Source organism: Ziziphus jujuba, chromosome 12 (genome assembly GCF_031755915.1).
Source record: "Ziziphus jujuba cultivar Dongzao chromosome 12, ASM3175591v1".
Lineage (NCBI taxonomy): Eukaryota > Viridiplantae > Streptophyta > Magnoliopsida > Rosales > Rhamnaceae > Ziziphus > Ziziphus jujuba.
Genome location: NC_083390.1, coordinates 19,421,964 through 19,442,178, shown reverse-complemented (window position 1 = coordinate 19,442,178; position 20,215 = coordinate 19,421,964). Strand labels below are relative to the sequence as shown.

The window sequence follows — 20,215 nt, the reverse complement described above, 5'->3', positions numbered from 1 at the left end:
AACTTCAACTAAAAATCCATAACATAGTTTACATCCATGCTCATAATTAAAATAATCATGATTATAATTTATCCAAAAACATAAATTAAAATTAAACAAACAAAAAAACTTTAATAACTAAAACAAAAATATGAAAGAATAATAACCGAAAAAATATGGAATAACAAAATTTTAAATAACCGAAAAGTATCAGTTTCTAATTTATAATCAAATGTATTTGACTTATTTATTAAATAAAATAAAATAAAATAATTTCTTTTGAATACACATCTTATTTTGTCATGTCTAACAATTATTATTTATGGTATCACATTTATTTATGTTCAAATAAGGAGAAATTTTTATTAATTTCCATATTATTATATTTGTATATGTAAAACTATTTAAAATAAATTTGACTAAGGAAACCATATATATGCAAATACAATATGTTATATATAATATTTTAATAATAAAAATATATATTTAATTCTTTAATTTATATCAAAATCTATTATATATAATAATTAAGAATATTGGCAGCCAAACACTCCAAAATTTATCGAGATTGACACATTGTATTTTAAATTTATTTTTTTTTTTAGCATTTTGCACTCCAAAATTCATTTTTGCTTGCACTGTTGGTTCGTCTATTAACAAAATAAAATGATCAAATACCTCGCACATGCTTATCAAACAAGGGTAGATCGTGTAATTTTACAATTCTGTTTGGAACACAAAAAATATGGAGGAAAAAAAATTGAGGGGGAAAAAGGAAAAAAAAAAAGATGCAGGCAATGTTGTTTGATTGGAAAAACAGATAGTTTTGAAGTTATTTAGAAAAAATCTATAGAAAGAAGCTTCTCTATTAATAAAATAAAGTTTTGCTTTTCTAAAATATCAATTAGATAGAGATAATACAGATAGAGAGAATTACAGAAAACGAGAGAGTAAACAAAAAAAAAAAAAAAAGACAGGGAAAGAAGAGAAAGAGAGAGAGACAGAGAGTGAGAAGACCGAAAAAGAGATTCACATAGAAAGAGAGAGAGTACACAAAAAAAAAAAAAAAAGAGGACAAAGATCGAAAACGAGGGGGAGAGAGAGAGAGATAGAGTGAGTTACTGAGAAAAAGAGAATACAAAAAAAAAAAAAGGGACAGAGACAAAGAAAAGGGGGGAGAGAGAGAGAGTTACAAAAAAAGAGATAATACACTAAAAAAAAAAAAAAAAGAGGATAGATACAAAGAAAGAGGAGAGAGAGAGAACTTCATTTCTTCTTCTTCTCCTTCTTCTTCTTTATCTTTTTTATCCTTTCACATCTATGTTTATTATCTTCCATTCATTTTTTTTTTCACTCCTCACGTGCTCTTTCAAACCCAAAATCCATTTTTTTTTCTTTTTCTTCTTCTTCCTCCAAACCATCATTCTCAGTAACACTAATAATCCCCAAGCTGCGATGAAGAAATTCCTTGAATGGAACTTTAATTTCTAAATTGAAAATAGTGAAATTACATAATCTACCCTCATTTGATGAGCACGTGCAAGGCACTTGATCATTCCATTATGCGTTTTTAACAGATGAACCAATGGTGCAAGTAAAAAGGAAGTTTGGCGTGTAAAATACCATAAAAAAATAAAAAAATTTAAGTTGGAATATGTCAATTTTGATAAAGTTCCGAATACTTGGCTATCAAGATTGTTAATAATTAAAAAATATATAATATTATAAAAATATAATATTATGATAATAAATATATATATTATTATTATTTTATAATAATAGATATTTTATATATTTTTAGGCACAATAATAAAAAATAAAATATCTCATACTTTTAAATAGTTACTCTATTTGATACTAATTAATATTTTTATAGGATTTTAAATAATAAAAGAATAATTTTTTTATTGATGATTTGGAGGAAATTTGAAAAAATATTATGATGAAACGCGGTACTAATTATTCTATTTTTATAAATTATATGTACTTGGATTGAAATAAAAAAAAATTTATTTTATTTTAGTTATTATAAATTATAATATTGTAGCCTAATAAAATGAAATTTCATTAATACCTAATAAACCACCCTAGCCCTTGGCACCTTTCCTAATCTTTTGAGTTATAATAGAACATATAACATTTTTCTTATTATTATTTATGTTATTATATATATATAATCTATATTATTTATAAAATTAAAATAGTCAAAAAAAAAATTTTACATGTCATTATTAGATTTGAATATAATTAATTATTATAAATTATTTTTAAAATTATATATTATGGTTATACATACCGTACATCGTACGGGATCGATGCTACTTTATAGTAAATTAAACATAATTTAACCATAAATTTAATTAGTTATAGCTTGTTTGGATATTTATATATTTGGTTTTGTTTGTAGAGATTAAGCTTACATAAATGATAAAAATACTATTACAACAGCCGTTTGAAATGAACAAGATTAAAACCATTTTAGTTTTGTATACAGTAAACAAAAACGTCACTTAAAATACTAAAAAACATAAATATAAAGATTGTCAAAAAGGGCATTAAGCCAATAAATGTTGCCAAATAGGAAGAGGGAAAAATTCATATCAAATTTTAAAATTCCTTAAGAGTTTATACATATATATATATATATATATATATATAACTCTCATCTAAATTACACATGCACCAAAGTTTTGCTAGCTTCCACAGTGTTACTAGAGTCAAACAGTACAATTTTATACATATTTATATAAAAAAATAAAAATAAAAATATACAATTTACGGTAAAGCTGGCGGGTCATGGGGCACATGTGGGATCCCCCGATAGAGATGGAAAGATTGTAGCCGAGGCAGCACTGCAGTTGGTCAAACCGAGCAGTCTGGTCAAACCGAGCAGTCTGCTTGTTGTTCAAGGCATGGAATTTCGCTTGTGGAGGCTACATACTCAAAAACCCAATGCTTCTGTTTCATCTAAAACTTCAGTTTCGGTTGGTTGTGACACTATTGATAATTTGCTTATTTTCTGTTCTAGCTTTTTCTTGATGAATATTTTAATTTTGTCCTAATATTCTAAAATATATATATATAGAATCAGATTACAATGAAATTTTTAACTCAAATTGATCATTTCCATTTTATAAATTTGGTTAGAAAATCAATCATGTGTTGTGAAGAAAATAAAACTAAATCATATTGTTTTTATTTTTTCTACAAATAGGTTCATTGCAAAAAAATAAAGCGTAGCTCATTGCACTTGATCTACTATTAAAACACATAATATTGATAAACAAAAAACAAACCATTATACAATATCTAAAAATAGATATATAATTTACCATGTTAGCAAATACATTAGATTTTTTATGGTCTTCTCAATACTTAGAGACTTCTGAATGATATGACCTCAACGTTGCCGTCCATCTTGATGTTGCATCTTGGTTACCAATTAACTTTGTAATGAATAGTATTATTTGAAATTAATTTTTTATACACTTTCTCTCATCTAAAAATCAATGTAATGATCATAATGCCTTTAATGCTTATTTAAATAATAAAAATTTGTACAATTATAAAATAATCTAAAATATAATTTTTGAAATATATGTAATAAATCAATTATAACATAATGATCTAAAATATTTAAAAATTATAAATATATTTTTTTACTTACTGCACAATAAAAAAAATAAATACAAAATGTTTAAGTTTTGGATTTATTAAAATTTTACAATCTAGCAAAGTGCAAATTAACCCTTGTACTAATCAATACAACTTCGGTTTTTTTCTATTATATTTCTTTGATTGTTTTTCCAATTTCAATCCATGTTATATGGCAATAAAAATTGCTCATATGATTTAATCCGTGTATCATAAGGCTTTTATATTGCGTTAATTCAATGGAATTAGTTTACAAATGAAAAAAAAAAAATCAATGGATTCAACCACATTAAATATTTGTTTGAATACCGATCATAAACAAAATTGTTTTGAGTAATAAATTCATAAAAAGGTAATATACATATATATATATATATTAGACAAAAAAAAATAGTAATATATTTGAATAAACAAATATTACAATTAAAGGCCGCCTAGAAGTTCAATTTTCACTCAAAGTGGACCAAAAAAAAAAAATCATTTAAAATTACTTAAAAGTAGGATTAATATTATTTTGTGCCTGAATTTTGGCTTAAATTATTCTCTTGTGTTTAAAAAAAGATCATTCACCTGCCAAATAGTTTCAAAAGATTTTCATATATCTTACATTCATAACTCTTAAATCCGACGTTAATCTCTATCATTTACAACTCTGTCGGAGTATAATTGATATTGAAATCATTTGCACTCAATAAGGGTATAATTGACATTTTAAAAGTTAAAAGAGATCTCATTTAAAATAAAAATAAATTTCAAAGGCCAGTGAGCAATTATCCCTTAAAATATACGTCAAGCATTATAAAACAAATAAGTCAATTATTTATAATTGAGAAAATTTTCATTTCTACATTTTCAATTTTGCTTTAATTATATTGAAACTTCATGCTTTTAAAAAATTATCATTTATTTATATTTAAATGATCTAAATACCCTTGTAATTAAAAATGATTTATATTTTTATATATAAACCAATTGTATTGATCGGTTTTTTTTTTTTTATTATTATTAGTATTAGCTAATTTGAACTACTAATCACCAAGCTTCAAGAAGAAGAAGAAATATCAAAAACTAATTTTTTTTTGAAAAAATAAAGATAAAAGAGAGAAAAAGGACCCTCTTTTTTTTTTTTTTGTTTGGCTTATCGACTGCAAATCACTGGGTTGTATAGGTCTAGAAGAAGAAGAAGAAGAAGAAATATAAAAACTAATTTAAAATATAAAAAAAACAAAGATTGAAGAAAGAAGAAGGCTTTTTTTTTTTTTTTCTTTTCCATATGCAAATCGCGGATCTGCTTTTTTTTAGTTTTGTTTTTTTTGTTTTTTTGTTTTTTTTTTTTTTTTCCTTTTTTGCTTTTTTGATCTGCAAATCATGGATCATATTGAAGAAGAAAAAGCAAATTTTTATGCTGGATTGTACTGATCTGCAAGTGCAAACCATAATGAGGTATTTGTAGGGTTGTATCCTGAAGAAAAAGGAAGAGGAAGGGATATTATACTGGATTGTACCAATTTGGAAGTGCAAACCACCATGACATACCTGTTGAATTTATATCGTGAAGGAGAACGATGAAGAGGAGGAGAGGTGCGTGTCTGGTTTGGCAAACAACCAACCAAAATATAAGTTTTTATTTATTTTATTTTATAAAATATTATAATTATTGATTAAACAAAAAAAGTTTTTTTATTTTTATAAAACAATTTAATAATGCTTGCCCTCTCTCCGTTAAATACAACAAAATTAACTAACGACAAACAATGTTTTTGAAATGTTTAAAACTACATGGTACTTTTTGAAATAAAGATAAATCATAGAGATCTATGTGATATTAACCCTTCTATATTTATAGAAATAAAGCCATCCGTTAATAAAATTGTATTTTCATAATAAAATATTTGTCATCACTGGTTAACAATCATCAATATAAATAGATTTATATGTCAAAACTAATTTAAATGATTATAATTAAATAATTCATTTTTAGAGTTTTTATAATAAAAAATAATAAGATTAAATTCCTCCAATTAAAATTGCCACATAAGCTAATGATTATCCCAAATGATAAATAGCAAAACTATTTTTATAATATTGTTTAATCATAAAATATTAATTTTAATTTCTATTTGGCATTAACGGTAAAAATTATAATATCTCTAATGACTTTGTTTATTATTAAGGGTATATTGTACTGCACATTTTCGAGGTTTTCTTTTATTACAATTGGATACCTTTATGTTTATATTTTTATAATTTCATAAAAGTATCTAGTTGTAATTAAGAGAATCATCGAGGGTATGCAATGTAATATACTATATTATTAAATATTTTTGTCACATTATTTTATATTCAACCACTAAAAAAATAAACTTCTCTGATGAGTTTATTTAAACACTTTGTCAAACTGATATAGTAAAAAAAAAAGATATAATCAATATGACCTATTATTTTTGAAATATTTGTCACATGTTGTGAAGTTTTTTTAAAATCAATATTTTTTTACAAAAAGTTAAATTTTCAAATAAAAAGTTTTAGGGGGGTGTATTCAATTTAGAATTCGAAAAATTTTAAAAGTTTTTAAAAATATAGAGGTATTCAATTTAGATTTTAAAGGAATTTATAAAAGTCTAATGATATTCAATTCAGATTTTAATGAATTTTATTAAAGTCTATTAAAATCTAGGTATATTCAATTAGGACTTTATAGAATTTTTTTTAAAAATCTGGTGGTATTCAAAAAATCATTGATTTAAAATACTTTAAAAAGTGATGGATTTTAATGGATTTAAAAGGATTTTAATAGTAAAATTGTGAAGAAAATTGTTAATATGAAATCCAACCTTAAACCTAAAGATTTCGTTGAATTCTTATAAAATCTGTATGGAGTTTGTAGAATTCCATAACAATCCATTAAATCCTTTAAAGTCTATAACTTATTTTAAATCCATCAAACTCTAAATTAAATACATTCTCTTTAATAAAATATATAAATTAATTAACAGATATAAAAAATATTTTACACATTATGATTAGAGAATATTTTTATAATTAAATATGTATTTATACCATTTAAATTTAAATAATATTAATTTTTATATCTGTTTATATTTAAATATTATCAATTATTATACTACATAGACAATCATTCATATCATGAGAAATGCGTAAAATAAAATCTAGGTATATTCAATTAGAACTTTGTAGAATTTTTTTAAAATCTGGTAAATATTCAAAAAGTCATTGATTTAAAATACTTTAAAAAAAATGATGTATTTTAATGGATTTGAAAGTATTTTAAGAGTAAAATTGTGAAAAAAATTGTTAATATGAAATCCAGTATTAAACCTAAAGATTTCCTTGAATTCTTATAAAATTTGTATGGAGTCTGTAGAATTTCATAACAATCCATTAAATCTTTTAAAGTCTATAACTTATTTTAAATTCATCAAACTCTAAATTAAATACATTATCTTTAATAAAATATATACAATTAATTAACAGATATAAACAATATTTTACACATTATGATTAGAGAATATTTTTATAATTAAGTATGTATTTATACCATTTAAATTTAAATAATATTAATTTTTATATCTGTTTAGATTTAAATAATATCAATTATTATACTACATAGACAATCATTCATGTCATGAGAAATGCTTTAACAGCTATTAAAAAAAAAAAGTGATAGACAAATTTGGATAATTAAAGAAAACACATTTTCAAAACCTAAAATTTAGGTATAATTATAATAAAGGGGGAGGAGTTTAAAATTCAGATTATAATTTATTTAATTTTTGGTAGGAGCTTAGTTATTGAGGGAGCGCCTTTGTTTTTGTTTTTGTTTTTTTTTTTTTTTTTTTTTGGTGGCTTGGGGGTGGGCGGTTAACGGTGTAAGGATGTGAAGTTGAGACATATTTAGGTTAGAATATAAAATTGAAAAAAATTGGAATTTCTCCCAAAAAAAAAAAAAAAAAAAACCCCGAAGAAGCAAGTACTAAGTACTTATTAATTTATTTTACAAACCCTAAAGATTATAATCCGACTCTCTGAGGCTTTTGTGAATAGAGATATTTGGAAACTACAGCGTCGTCGTCGTCGTCGTCGTCGTCTTCGGTTCGGTGCTCAAGAATCACAGCAATCATGGCCACAAGTGAGTCTCTTTTAGTTGTTCAAACTTTTTTTTCTGTGATTTTCTATAACGAATTTTGTTCCCTAAAAAGTTCAATTTTTGGCTTTTTTATTTTATTTTATATTAATCTGGTAAATAATTTGAAGGGGTTCAATTCGAGAACTCGTGCGAAATTGGGGTTTTTTCGAAGCTGACAAATGCATATTGTTTGGTCGCCATTGGAGGTTCTGAGAACTTTTACAGGTTCATTCTTTTTCTCTTTTCCTTTTTGATTAACTGGTTTTTTTCTTTTTTGTTTATTTGTTTATTGATTTTATGTGTGTGTAGCGCTCATGAGGCCGAATTGGCTGATGTGATTCCGGTGGTAAAGACCTCCATAGGTGGTACTCGCATCGTTGGACGTCTATGTGCTGGTATTGATGTCCTTTCCACACCTTATTTTATTTTATTTTATAATATAGAAACCAATCTGATATCATGTAACTTTTGAAATTGGCAGGGAATAAAAATGGGCTTCTGTTGCCGCACAATACAACAGACCAAGGTGATTGATCTATTTTTGTAATCTTCCTTGCGTGATAGCAATGGCTTTTCGATTTGTTAGCTAATGTGCTGTTCTAACAGAGACAACTTCTTTTATTCTATTTCTATAGCCTACTACAACTTGTAAATATAGAAGTTTTCATGTTAGATTCTGCTCCTTAATGTAATTATTTATTGATTGGTTTTCATATTTTTCAAATCAAACATCTTTAATTCTGAACAACCTTTAACAGCTTTTTATGTTGTATGTTGAAAGTACGTATTTTCTACTTCCAATATGTTCTAAGGTTGCCAGACAACCTACCTTCACTTCTTCTTCCATTTTTTTGTAGTGTAATAGAGTGATGTCGGCTTTGTGGTCTGCCTTATTTTTAACCATATAGAAATTTGGGTATAAAATATAAAGCATTTGAATTTCTTAGGTAAAATTTTAAAAGTGGGTAATGTTAATTTAGTACTGATTTTTCTCATTCCGTAAGTCAATATTGATGTCATTTTTAAGTCTTCATTTGTACCTGGGGAACAGCTTGACAGTCTCCAGAAGCTTGTAAGTTTCATTTTTTGAATTTTTTTTATTTTTTATTTTTTATTAACATTAGGAACTTAGTTTCACGTAAAGATTTCTAGATTGTCGCTTTGTTAGGAGTGATAAGAGAGTCTTTGGAATATAAATAAAAGGCATTATAACTGTACCTGTTTGTGATACAACTATAATTTGCATATTTAACAATATTTTTCTTTATCATTGTTTTATTGTTGTAATTGCAGAGCTTCAGCACTTGAGGAATAGTCTGCCTGATCAAGTTGTTGTACAGCGCATAGAAGAGAGACTATCTGCTCTCGGGAATTGTATTGCATGCAATGATTATGTTGCTCTCACACACACAGATCTTGACAAGGTAATTCCCTCCAAAGAAGTGTCCTGGTGAGATTGTTGACAGCTACAAAGGGATCTGAATTTTCTCTTGTGTGTCTTTTCACCATTGAATTCTTCTCTCTCCCTCTATTTTATTTTATTTTTTATTTTTTAAGGTTTAAATCATTTGTGGAGTGATCTTTAATCCTAGTTAAGGTAGCCTGACAATGTGATCCATAAGAATTATTTTGCTTCGGAATCAACAGAGAACTAAGTTTTCTAGATCTTACATCAAGGCTAATTAACTGATTGAATCTTTAAAAGCATGCTGACCATGTTTTCTATTGCTGAATTAATTTTACTCTTTAGAAATATGACATACATTAGGTTAGGGAGGTTTAACTTGACGGCTTGCATACTTAATTGCAAATAATGTATGCGTTCAGTATCAACTTGATTGTTTCAGCCACTTATCTGTGAACCAATATTGGAATTAGTTTCCACTGAAAAGAGCAATTGGTGATTTCTGATATATATCAAATGAACATGCAAGTAGTGCGTCTTGTTTGAGTTCACTCACTCTGAATTTATTTATGTTTTTGAGTCTTAGATATTTTTAAAATGATTCTTGTATAGTATATTATCTAATTTCTGTATTTACCTTATTAGGAAACTGAGGAGATGATTGCAGATGTTCTTGGAGTAGAAGTTTTTAGGCAGACAATTGCTGGAAATATTCTTGTGGGAAGCTACTGTGCCTTCTCCAACAGAGGTGGCCTGGTAATAAGAAAGATTATGTTCTCCCCTAGACTTATTTTCTAAAATATTAGTTGTGAAATAGTTTGTGTTCCTCTTTCTGATTGAATTATCCATGCAGGTACATCCCCACACATCTACCGAGGACTTGGATGAACTTTCAACACTTCTTCAGGTTCCTTTGGTCGCTGGGACTGTCAACAGGGGTAGTGAAGTGATAGGTGCTGGCATCACAGTCAATGACTGGACCGCGTTCTGTGGTCATGACACTACTGCAACTGAACTATCAGTTTTAGAAAGCGTCTTCAAGTTGAGAGAAGCTCAGCCTAGTGCCATTGTGGATGAGATGAGGAAATCTTTGATTGACAGCTATGTCTAAATTTTGTCTTCACTAGGATCTATGGTATTGATAACACTAGATTATAACTCGCTGTTAATTTAAAACACATTTGCTTTTAAGTTGAAACAGTTGCTGGCTTACCAATGCTTTTATGTTGTAATCAGAAGTGTACGTTTGTGAAATTGGACGAGTTTTGGTGTGGGTTTGAAGTTGTATTTAAACTGGCAAGTTTTTCTTTTCTTTACAAGTTAAAATGAAAATATGCATTTTGTTTCCTAATGTCGGTTTTGTTTTACTAACCTTAAGGTAGACAAAGGCAATTTTGGTTATGTTGTTAGCATGTATTGTATTACATGCAATTGCTAACGTTTTAGGAATTGTATTTAAACTGTTCATAGAGTGTCTGAGGCAATGAATTTATGTTCTTTCTTTCATAGTACAATGTCGTACATACGCATAATATAAGATCCCTTCTGTTTATGTTGCCATCAAGATGTACACAGGCAAGTGTTGTATCATAAAGGTTGAAGTAGGCTTTGCTTCTGTTTGTTGCATTTCACCAATGAAATTTTGTCAAATCTTATATGGAGGAGGTGTCGTTTTACTTTCTTACCACCCAAAATATTTTCATGAAAATGTGTTAAAGGACTTTGTTACTGTTTCGTTTTCTTTAACGGATTCCATATTTCAATTTTCAAACATTCTTTGACTTTTAACTCTTTTCTAAAATTGATTTGGTTCGGCTGCCTTACTTTTCAATAAAGTTGATTCCGTAGAGGCCGAAGAGTGATCCATAGCAGTTGAAGGATCGTTGGAACTCTTAGTGCACATGGACCGGCTCGGAAACAACATGTGGCCCTAGCAATGTATCTCCTATTCACAAATTGGAAAGAAAATAAAAATAAAATGAAATTGAAAAGGGAAAAAGTTATCAACTCTGTTAATTCCTGAATGCAATTTGGTTTTCAACTTTATTTTTTTATTTTTTTTACTTTGATCCTTAAATTTCAATTTTTGATGCATTTTAATAACGGATCAATGAAATTACAAAATCAAACATTTTTAAAATATCTTCAAATGTTGCATCGAATACTATATGTTTCAAAACTTCTAACAATTAGACAAAATTTAAAAATCAAAGATCAAAGTGCAATATGGGTATAATTCAAAGACTAACAGAGGTAGCTTAAAACAGAGAGAGAGAGAGAGAGAGAGAATAATAATAAGAATAACAGAAAACTCCAAAGTGGATTTCTGTGAGTCTTCGAAATGGGGGCTTGAGTAGCATTACCGTCGTCTTGATTGAAGTCGAAATTCACTGTACTTTTAATCAATAATTATTTTCATGATTATTATTATTATTATTATTACTACTACTATTATTATTATTATTATTTTTGGAAATTTTCAGATACAAGCAAAAAACGATAGCCGATATTTTGTACTTTCTTTTCACATTTCCAAAACCTCATATTTAGCTCTGCGACTTTCTCAACCAAATAAAAAGAACCACCAATACGATTGTTTTCTTCCTTACTAAGTTTTCCTTAGAGCTCTAATCCATTCTTATTGTTGTTTTCTTGAACTCAAAAAGACATGGAGATTTCACAAACTCTTCTTGACGAGTCTAAGCACAAGGAAGCAATTCTACCATCTTCTAGTCCTAGTTCTGGTTCTGGTTCGATTATGGAATTTACAGCCCAAGAAGGAAAACAAGGAGAACCCCACGAGGCTTTGTTCCTTGTTTTGGCTTACCTTCCTTTATTTGAGCTCCTTTCCATGAACAAAGTGTGTATGTCGCTAAGAGATGCAGTGAAAAACGATGTGCTTCCATGGCTAAATATTGTTGTACAGAGGCCTCTCAACTACCGCTTAACCGATGAGATTTTGATGGAAATCACAGCTAAAGCCAATGGAAAGCTCACAACTTTGGCTCTGATTAACTGCGTTAAGATAACAGATGACGCGCTTCAACGAATTGTGGAGAGAAATCCTCTTATCGACAAGGTATGTATGCATGTATGTATGTATGTATGTTTCATTGAGATGTAAATGGATAAGAAAAGATTTGGTTGGAGTTGTTTCTTCATCCATGAAGAATTGAAATAAAATATATATATATATATATATATCTATAAATAAAAAAGCGAACATTGAGTTGGGTTTTTGAATTGAAGCAAAATGGGATTTGCAAAATCATATTCCCAGAAGCAACAATTTTAATTTTTCTTTTTCTTTCTTTTAATGGGGAAGTTTATCTTTTTAATCTTTTAGTTTCATCTGCTTTACAATAGTAGCTTCTCAAAAAGTAGTTTTCTCAAATTTGAAGGTGAGGAATAAAAACTACACATTAGTAGAAACGAGGAATTCAAAGTCTTATAGAAGGTGTATTTATTATGTAACCTCATTTTCTCTTGTGATTCAGCTCTACATACCAGCATGTACAGGCTTAACACCAGAGGGAGTGATAAGAGCAGTTAAGACATTATCCAAAAATGGCCATAAATTGAAGAACCTATGGATAAATGGAATCTACAACATCAAAAGAGAACATTTTGAAACTCTCTGCTCATATCTTCAATTGAACCTGGCACAGCAGGAGCAGCAACAACCAAAGCCTCTTCTTTTTAACAATTACCAAAAGTTCCCAGCACTTGGAGACAGCAAAAACCAACCTGTAATTGATATGGGAGTTTGCCCAAGATGCAAAGAAGTGAGCATGGTATTTGACTGCCCAAGGAAGAAGACCTGCAAGCTTAAGATAGAGAGGTTATTGACTGATTGCAGGGGCTGCAAGCTTTGCATTCCGAGATGCCAAGAGTGCGGCCGATGTGTTGTATCCGATGAAGTAGAAGAAGCTGTTTGTGCAGATATCTTGTGCTCAGATTGCTGGCTCCAGCTTCCCAAATGTAATCTCTGTAACAAACCATACTGCAAGCAGCACGCCAATGAGAAATTCTGCTCTTCAGGATCTGCTGGTTTTGTTTGTGATGCTTGCCAAGCAAAATTTCTAGGAAAAATGTGCTACTACCATATTGAAGACTGAAAAATTATACCCAATTTTTACCGTACCACAATGAACATGTAGATCTAGTACCAGAGTTTGTGGCAGTTCCAAGTACATAAATATAGAAGGTTTTGATGTCAAATTTTGTACTCATTGGCATAACAAAGTTCTTGTCAACTACCTGTTTCTCTTACTCTGTAGTGGTCCATTTTTACTGCACAAAAGACTCGTTCATTTGTTTTGCCTTTTCGTTTGAATTCACACAAGTTAAATTTTGAGCAATTGCACAGGGAAAAGTCTTCGATAAATCTTTAATTTAAGCTCAAGAACAGAGAAGAAATTTAAGCCGCCCAACCAGGGTGGACTGGGAGACAAAAGAAAATGGATAAATTACATTAAGCTTCAAAGAATACCGTTCTTTTGGAAATCAAATCCACCCAATAAGATTAGTTACACTTAAACCAAAATAATGACTTTGGTCTGTCTGTTTGTACAAATTCCGATGGGCAACTCACCATACAACTACTTGCCGGCTAGATGTTGCTCTCAACCTCGCCACCCCTTAACTCCTCCCTCAGAAGGTTACAAAATTGGGTTTTCGATGCAGGTTTTTTCCAGCGGAGGCGAAACAGAATGTTTCTCAGATATTTCCACTGATGTCAAAGAGTTGCACAGTAACAAATATATTTAGTTCTACAAGAAAACAGCACTCATAGCTAAGACACCTATGATCACAACGCTCATTAAAGAACCGCCACTGTCAATGTATTGTGAAGCGCAGCCTGAAGTAGTAGAATTAGATGATGGAGCTAGTGATGTGCCATTTATAAAGGTCCCATTTTTTCCACCACTGTTTACAAAATGAGAAGACAAAATGTAAGTTTACTAGATTATTCATTTGTGTCTTTATATATATGCAAACTCTACAAGATATCAACTTGAGAAGTTAGTACCTTCCGGGAAATATGCAAGAACCATGGCCTGCAAAAATCAGCAATAAAAAAGCATTAGCAATTATGGCAGAGACAAAACAAAATGCAGTAAAATCTTTGGTTGCATATATAAATTAACAGCAGAAGTCCATCAAACATTACATTTTCAAAAGGTCACAAAAAACCTTTTGTCTTTTTTTTTTTTTTTTGACAGTCAAGTGCCAATGGTCACCAAGTTTTTATCATTTAGTTATTGGACTCTGCAAAAGCCACAACCACTGCTACACCATCAGAACCAATAGTTGTGACCAGATCTCTGAAAGTCGCTTCACATATGCAGCCCCAAAATGTTTACAATTGTGGAGTCGTGGCTCCCCAGTGGGTTGCACTCTCTTTTTTAACAAACTTTTTCATCAGTGATTATTAAACTAATTCATTTAAATATAAAATAATAACAATAATAATAATAAGAAGATGTCATACTTGGATCTGTTGTAGTGACCGTTGCCACCCCTTTAAAATCACATGTTCCAGGAGATTTGGCCATCTTCTGATAGTATGCATTGAAAGCATATGTTGCATGTGCAACCACATTATCAGGTTCATAACATGGTTGCCCCTGCAACAATGGTGAACATTCAACTTTCCCTGGTCCACAAGCCCAATCAAGTGCTGCCTGGAGCATCTTTGGGTTAGCACCTTCTTTTGCAACACAGAAAGTTTGATTTGTAGTGTCATTTGCCAACACAGTTCCAGCACCTGTCAAGTGTAATTTATAAACTGGCTCTCCATTTGAATTGAAAAGCCCCCAGTTCTTTTCAGAGACTGACCCAGGTCTCAAATCCTCATTATAAAGTTCGTATATGTAAGTACTAACAGCAATCCCAGGATGTTTAGGTGTTCCTGTGTTGTTTTGCACATGCCTAATCAAGTTACTGTTATATGTATTGGCATTTTCAACTGTGGCATCTGGCTCTCGTGAGTTACCCTTGGATGGCCAGCCTGACTCAGTCACTACAATAGGGATATTAGTAAAGTTGAGATCGGACATCGCAAAATAAGCTGCATCAACAATAGCATCAAAAACATTGATATAATGCAGGAGTGTGTTAGCATCTACAGCTTCCTTGTTTGGAGGGAGGGGCCGAAATAACGCATAGTCCAAGGGAATCACACCATTTGACTGCATGTAATCATAATATGGGTACACATTGAGCATAAGGTATGAACCTGTAGACTGCAAAAACTTAAGCAAGGGAACCATGACTGGTTTCCATGAACTATTGAAGAAGGCTTGGGAAGGCGGAAAAGAGTCGAGGATAATGGACGATGCATGTGGAGTGGAGACTTTAATTTGGCGATCAAGATTAGAGGCAACAAGGGCAGACTGAATGAATTTTAACGCAGAGACAAGAACTGGAGCAGCATTTGGAAGGGCAGTTAGGACTTCAGATCCAACAGCAATAGCCGTAATGTTGGTTGCAGGGACATGGGCAATCACATTCCGAGCAACCCAGTTGGCAGCAGTGGCATTGGACTGACCAATCCCCAGGAGCTGGTCATTGGGAACAGAAACAGTCACCTCTATGCCTGAATTTGCAAGTGCCAAAAGCATTGACCGGTCTGCATCATAGAGCCTGACATGTCGAATATTCTGAGCTTTAAGAAGGGCCACTACCTGAGTCGGGCTTGGCATATCTGAGATGTCTGTGCCAATATTCACACCAATGAAGGCATCTGCAAAATGTCAATGGTGCAAAATTAATCAAAACAAGCAAATTGTCCCTGCGAATCAGAATATGTACCATCTTCAAAAAAAACTTGATCACATGTACATCAGTACATGTACAAAAAGCTGGATTGGTGTTGACAATCTTTACAAGATAGGGGCTAAAGTAAAACAAACAAGTATCCAGTTTAGAGATGCTCGGAACTATATAAAAGTAATCAATTCATGTAAGGATTTGATTCTTGAGTGTAAGACTTGCACAAAACAATCAGGAAGACATAAATGATCATACAAGAGTAATTCCAGTTTGGATTATTATAAAGCAATCCTATCAGTTAAAATGTAAATTTAAAAGAGGCAACCAGAAAATGCAGCCAAGTCACCCCCACCTAATGTTGGATATTGAGTTTCATGGTTAATAAAGTTGACCAACTTTGTTTTCGTTAAACATAGTTAGGTCCACTTCTTAATAGCTTAAACATTTGGGTTTGACTGCAACGGCATATCAGGGATCAGATTACCTGTTTAGTCTTGTGTTTGGACCTTGTTGACCCCATTTTTGACAATTTATTCCCCTGCATATGTAAAAGTGTCTTTGATTTCTGTTATGTAAGAGGCCTACAAGCAAGCGGAAGTGTTTATGTAAAAGTGTCTTTGATTTCTGTTATGTAAGAGGCCTACAAGCAAGCGGAAGTATTTATGTGTGTTGTTGATATACATAGTTGCATCTATTTCCTTGGATTTTAAGCTTCTGGAGTCGATTTTCTTTGCAAGTTATATATGCCATAAAGTGTAAAACGGTATGTTTATATTTAAACATCATTTTTTGTCTTCTTGTGAAAGGATCTAAATGGAAGACAATAATTCACATATCTTACTAACTGAGTTGGATTTCTATACATTCTTTTTTATGTCAAAAACAAACAAAGTTATAAAGATAAACAGCTGTGAATGTGCATTAATAGCAAGTTGCAACTAAAGTGGGGAACAATCCAGAAAAATGAAGGATCTCAGAAGTATGGGCCCTGTTAAAATAGTCAGGAATTTTGTCAGAAAATTTGTTAATGACTTTTTCAGTACACCTGTTTCCAATAAGACATAGCAATAGCGAAAGCAAGAAGAACCATTTAGCATAATTGACAGTTAAGCACCTTCCATCTAGCACATTAGATTTCAATTTTTCTAAAAGTATTATGGGTTGTTTCTCATTGATTCAGCCCTACACATACAGAAAAATAAAAAATCATACCCCAAAATTTCCCCCACATGCTCATGTAAAGCTTCAAGCAGACATGCACATGCACAACACAAGAATGATTTGGTAATCCCAGAAACCAAAGATAAAATTATCATCAAACTCATTTAGCGCTACATAAAAATATAAAAATCTCAGGTGGGTCCCATGACTCACTATCTGATCAGCTGCATTCTATTCCTGACAACATTCAAAGTCATTTTCAGGTTGTTGTATAATCCTATTCTTGTGGGTATGAGAAGAAGACGGTAAGAAATGCAAATTTTTAAATTAATGATAGGATTACTGTCACACAAACTATAAACGCTAATACAGACATTAGCATTAAGATATTTTTTATTTCACTTTCATAATCAAGTGAGTGTGTAAATTTCATAGATTCTGCAATTATCTTGGTAATAAACTCTTCAATTACTGAAGGGGTGAATAAGCATCATTATTATAATATCATATTAGAAACCATGATGTAAAATTGATACTCTAAATAATCATGAAAGATGCATTACTCAGAAAGCCGTATAAAAACGCTCCAAAGGTAAGCTGAGGTCCGTTATGGCATATGCTCTAGTGGACCAACTAGGCAACCTGATATCCTCCCGACCAAAATGACGATAATACCCTCTAAAGCCTGATGTGAACTTTTCTACATGTTCAAACACTAGGGCAATATGGTCAGACAACATTTTGTACGATTTCCATAAAAATGTTGAAGGTGGTGATAAATGAGCTGTGACGCAACAGAGTCGATTGATTCCCTATTAAAGAAGGCTGAGGACAGATCGGAGATTTTCAACAGAAGGAAAGATTTTTCTACAGCTACCCTTGTTTGATTGGGCCAGAACAAGAAACTAGCCAATAAGAATCTCTCACTCTCTCACTCTCTCTCTCTCTGTCTCTGTAACCAACCCGGTCCCCTCTTCAGGACTTGTCACACATGGACACAGGCTGAAGTTCATTTTTTGCAATTCAACGAGCACATAACTCTTAAAAGAAATAAACCAAAAAAAAAAAAAAAAAAGGAGACCCACAACACTGCTTCAAGAATAAGCTCTTAAAAATTTTTGCAAATCCCACCTTCTTTTTTTTTTTTTTTTTTTTTCATTCAAATTGGTCAATCAGTAATTGTCCGAAACTGGGGAAACAAATATTGTGAAGAAAAAGTAAAGCAGAAATGGGGTACTTTACAGAAATCGAAGCAATGGAATGAATAAATAGTTACCATTGCTAAATGTAGCAATGTAGAGATGAAAACCCAGAACAAAAAAGAGGAATCGACAATGAGAAACGAAACAAGAACACGAAAAATCCAAACTTGAAAAAGAAATTAAGGGATTTGAGCAGGGAATGACCGTATAGATGACAAAAAGCAATGTAAACAAGCACAAAAAAAAAAAAAAAAAGGAAGAAAGATTAAATCCCAGGTAGAGATATGGAATACCCACAAGGCAAAGAAACATAATAACACAAAGGAAAAACTGAAAAAAGCAAAGCATGTGAGGCAAAATGGAGGTTACCGTCAGCAGCAGTAGAAACAGTAGAGATTGCCAAAAACAAAAAGAGCAGCAAAACAGCCATAGAAGCAGTAGCACCACTACCAGCAATCTCTTACTCCTCCAGAACCATAAAAACACCCAACCAGAGAGCAAAACAAACAAAATCCAGGAAGGAAATCTAGACAGACCCAAAAGAAACCAAAAGGGCAAAAAGGAAAAAAAAGCAACAAAAACTAGAGAGAGAAAGAGTGAGAAAGAGAGCAAAAGGTATCACCTTTTGAGGTCTGAGTCTATGGAAGAGTGATGTGGGAAACTGAGAAGAGAAAGAGAGGGGTTTATTAGTATAGTAAATGGAAGTAAAAGAAAACAAAAGAAAAAGATATGGGGTGGAGTTTGGTACACAGATCATCAAAGGGAGTGGTATGTCAGAGATTTAACGGCTGAGATTGACATGCAGTGCATAGTAAGTAGTGAGGCCTACCGCATAAGAAGGCACAGAACACATATCCCGGGTTAGATCAGCCTTTCATTTAAAAATAAATAAATAACCATGTTGGTGTTGGCCTTTAAAGATCACAGTCCACGAGGAACCACCGGATCTGACGTGGCATATTAGCTGGCTTCAACGGTCATATTCCGGACATTGGTTTAGTTTGTTTTTTGGGTTGTTTATTGTTTGTCTGTTTCTACAATGTTTTGTATGTTTCCTGAAGTGTACGACTGGAAGAATTGGATCGAACCCCCACCTGTCTGTGCCCAATTGTAATTGACCTGGACGCAGGGCCCAAATTATTTGGACCCATCTTGATGTAATATTGGGCTTCCAATAAAGGAACAAATGATGACGAAAGCCCAATTTTAGGCACGATTGAAAACCTTATGGTGGATCTATTTGCAAAAACTATATCGGCTTCATACATATAAATTTAGTTTTTAGCTGCCATTGTAATGTAATCAATTCAAATGTGTCTATTTGAGATGAACTTATACTTGCCATTTGTTGAGATCTCTTTTGTATGGGTTCTTAGGGACGAAAACTTTTTGGCTCACTTTATTAGTAATTGGTGCTCAAGGACTTCTATGTTAAGATTCCTTGATATGAATCCCCTCCCTTCTTATTTTGACAATCTTATTGCTAAGAAGAGTGGCTCTTAAGCCAACTTTTGTTATTGTAGCAAGGTTTCTTGCTTTCTTCTAGTTTATAAAACTCCAAAATTTTAGCCAAAAAAATGTTTATGGGTAAAATGCAAAAGCTGGTAACGTTTATGGAGTAAAAGCATCTCCAAAATTACTGTTTAAGATAAAAGAACAAATTTTTTTTTTTAAATTATAAATAACATTTTTTGAGATAAATAATAAAATTTTAAAAGATTTTCCCATGATATTTTTTATTTATGAATTTTTAATTTAATTTTCTCTATAAAATATTTATTACTTATAATTTTTTTTCTTTTTATTTAAATTATCTATTATATGTTATAAGAATGATATAGGGAGATGTGTTGTATTAAATTATATCGAAATAATATTGAAATAGATAGT

At 30.8% G+C, this 20,215-nt stretch overlaps 3 protein-coding genes across 8 annotated transcripts; 2 read left to right on the top strand and 1 right to left on the bottom strand.

Moving 5' to 3' along the window:
• The first annotated feature begins 7,519 nt into the window (after positions 1-7,519).
• LOC107429263 (eukaryotic translation initiation factor 6-2) lies at positions 7,520-10,536 on the top strand. The gene is made up of 7 exons (XM_016039917.3): positions 7,520-7,783; positions 7,909-8,005; positions 8,090-8,175; positions 8,262-8,306; positions 9,074-9,204; positions 9,831-9,941; positions 10,039-10,536. The coding sequence occupies exons 1-7, from the start codon at positions 7,774-7,776 to the stop codon at positions 10,294-10,296; spliced, it is 738 nt and encodes a 245-aa protein (XP_015895403.1). The 5' UTR covers positions 7,520-7,773; the 3' UTR covers positions 10,297-10,536.
• A 987-nt stretch (positions 10,537-11,523) lies between these two features.
• On the top strand, positions 11,524-13,505 carry LOC107429278 (F-box protein SKIP28). 2 transcript variants are annotated; one of them, XM_016039935.4, is made up of 2 exons: positions 11,524-12,276; positions 12,683-13,505. In XM_016039935.4, exons 1-2 carry the CDS (start codon positions 11,854-11,856, stop codon positions 13,301-13,303), a joined length of 1,044 nt encoding a protein of 347 aa, XP_015895421.3. In that variant the 5' UTR covers positions 11,524-11,853; the 3' UTR covers positions 13,304-13,505. The 2 variants fall into 2 exon arrangements, with proteins under 2 accessions (XP_015895421.3, XP_015895422.3); XM_016039936.4 differs by having other exon boundaries at positions 11,536-12,264.
• Positions 13,506-13,634: 129 nt separating this feature from the next.
• Positions 13,635-19,173, bottom strand: LOC107429277 (glucan endo-1,3-beta-glucosidase 3). 5 transcript variants are annotated; one of them, XM_025078409.3, is made up of 5 exons: positions 19,074-19,173; positions 18,695-18,986; positions 14,680-15,933; positions 14,218-14,245; positions 13,635-14,114 (listed from the first exon to the last, which is right to left on the bottom strand). In XM_025078409.3, exons 2-5 carry the CDS (start codon positions 18,753-18,755, stop codon positions 13,958-13,960), a joined length of 1,500 nt encoding a protein of 499 aa, XP_024934177.1. In that variant the 5' UTR covers positions 18,756-18,986; positions 19,074-19,173; the 3' UTR covers positions 13,635-13,957. The 5 variants fall into 5 exon arrangements, with proteins under 5 accessions (XP_024934177.1, XP_024934179.1, XP_024934178.1 ...); XM_025078411.3 differs by having other exon boundaries at positions 18,948-18,986; XM_025078410.3 differs by adding an exon at positions 16,447-16,500 and having other exon boundaries at positions 18,695-19,167.
• Between the last annotated feature and the right edge of the window lie 1,042 nt (positions 19,174-20,215).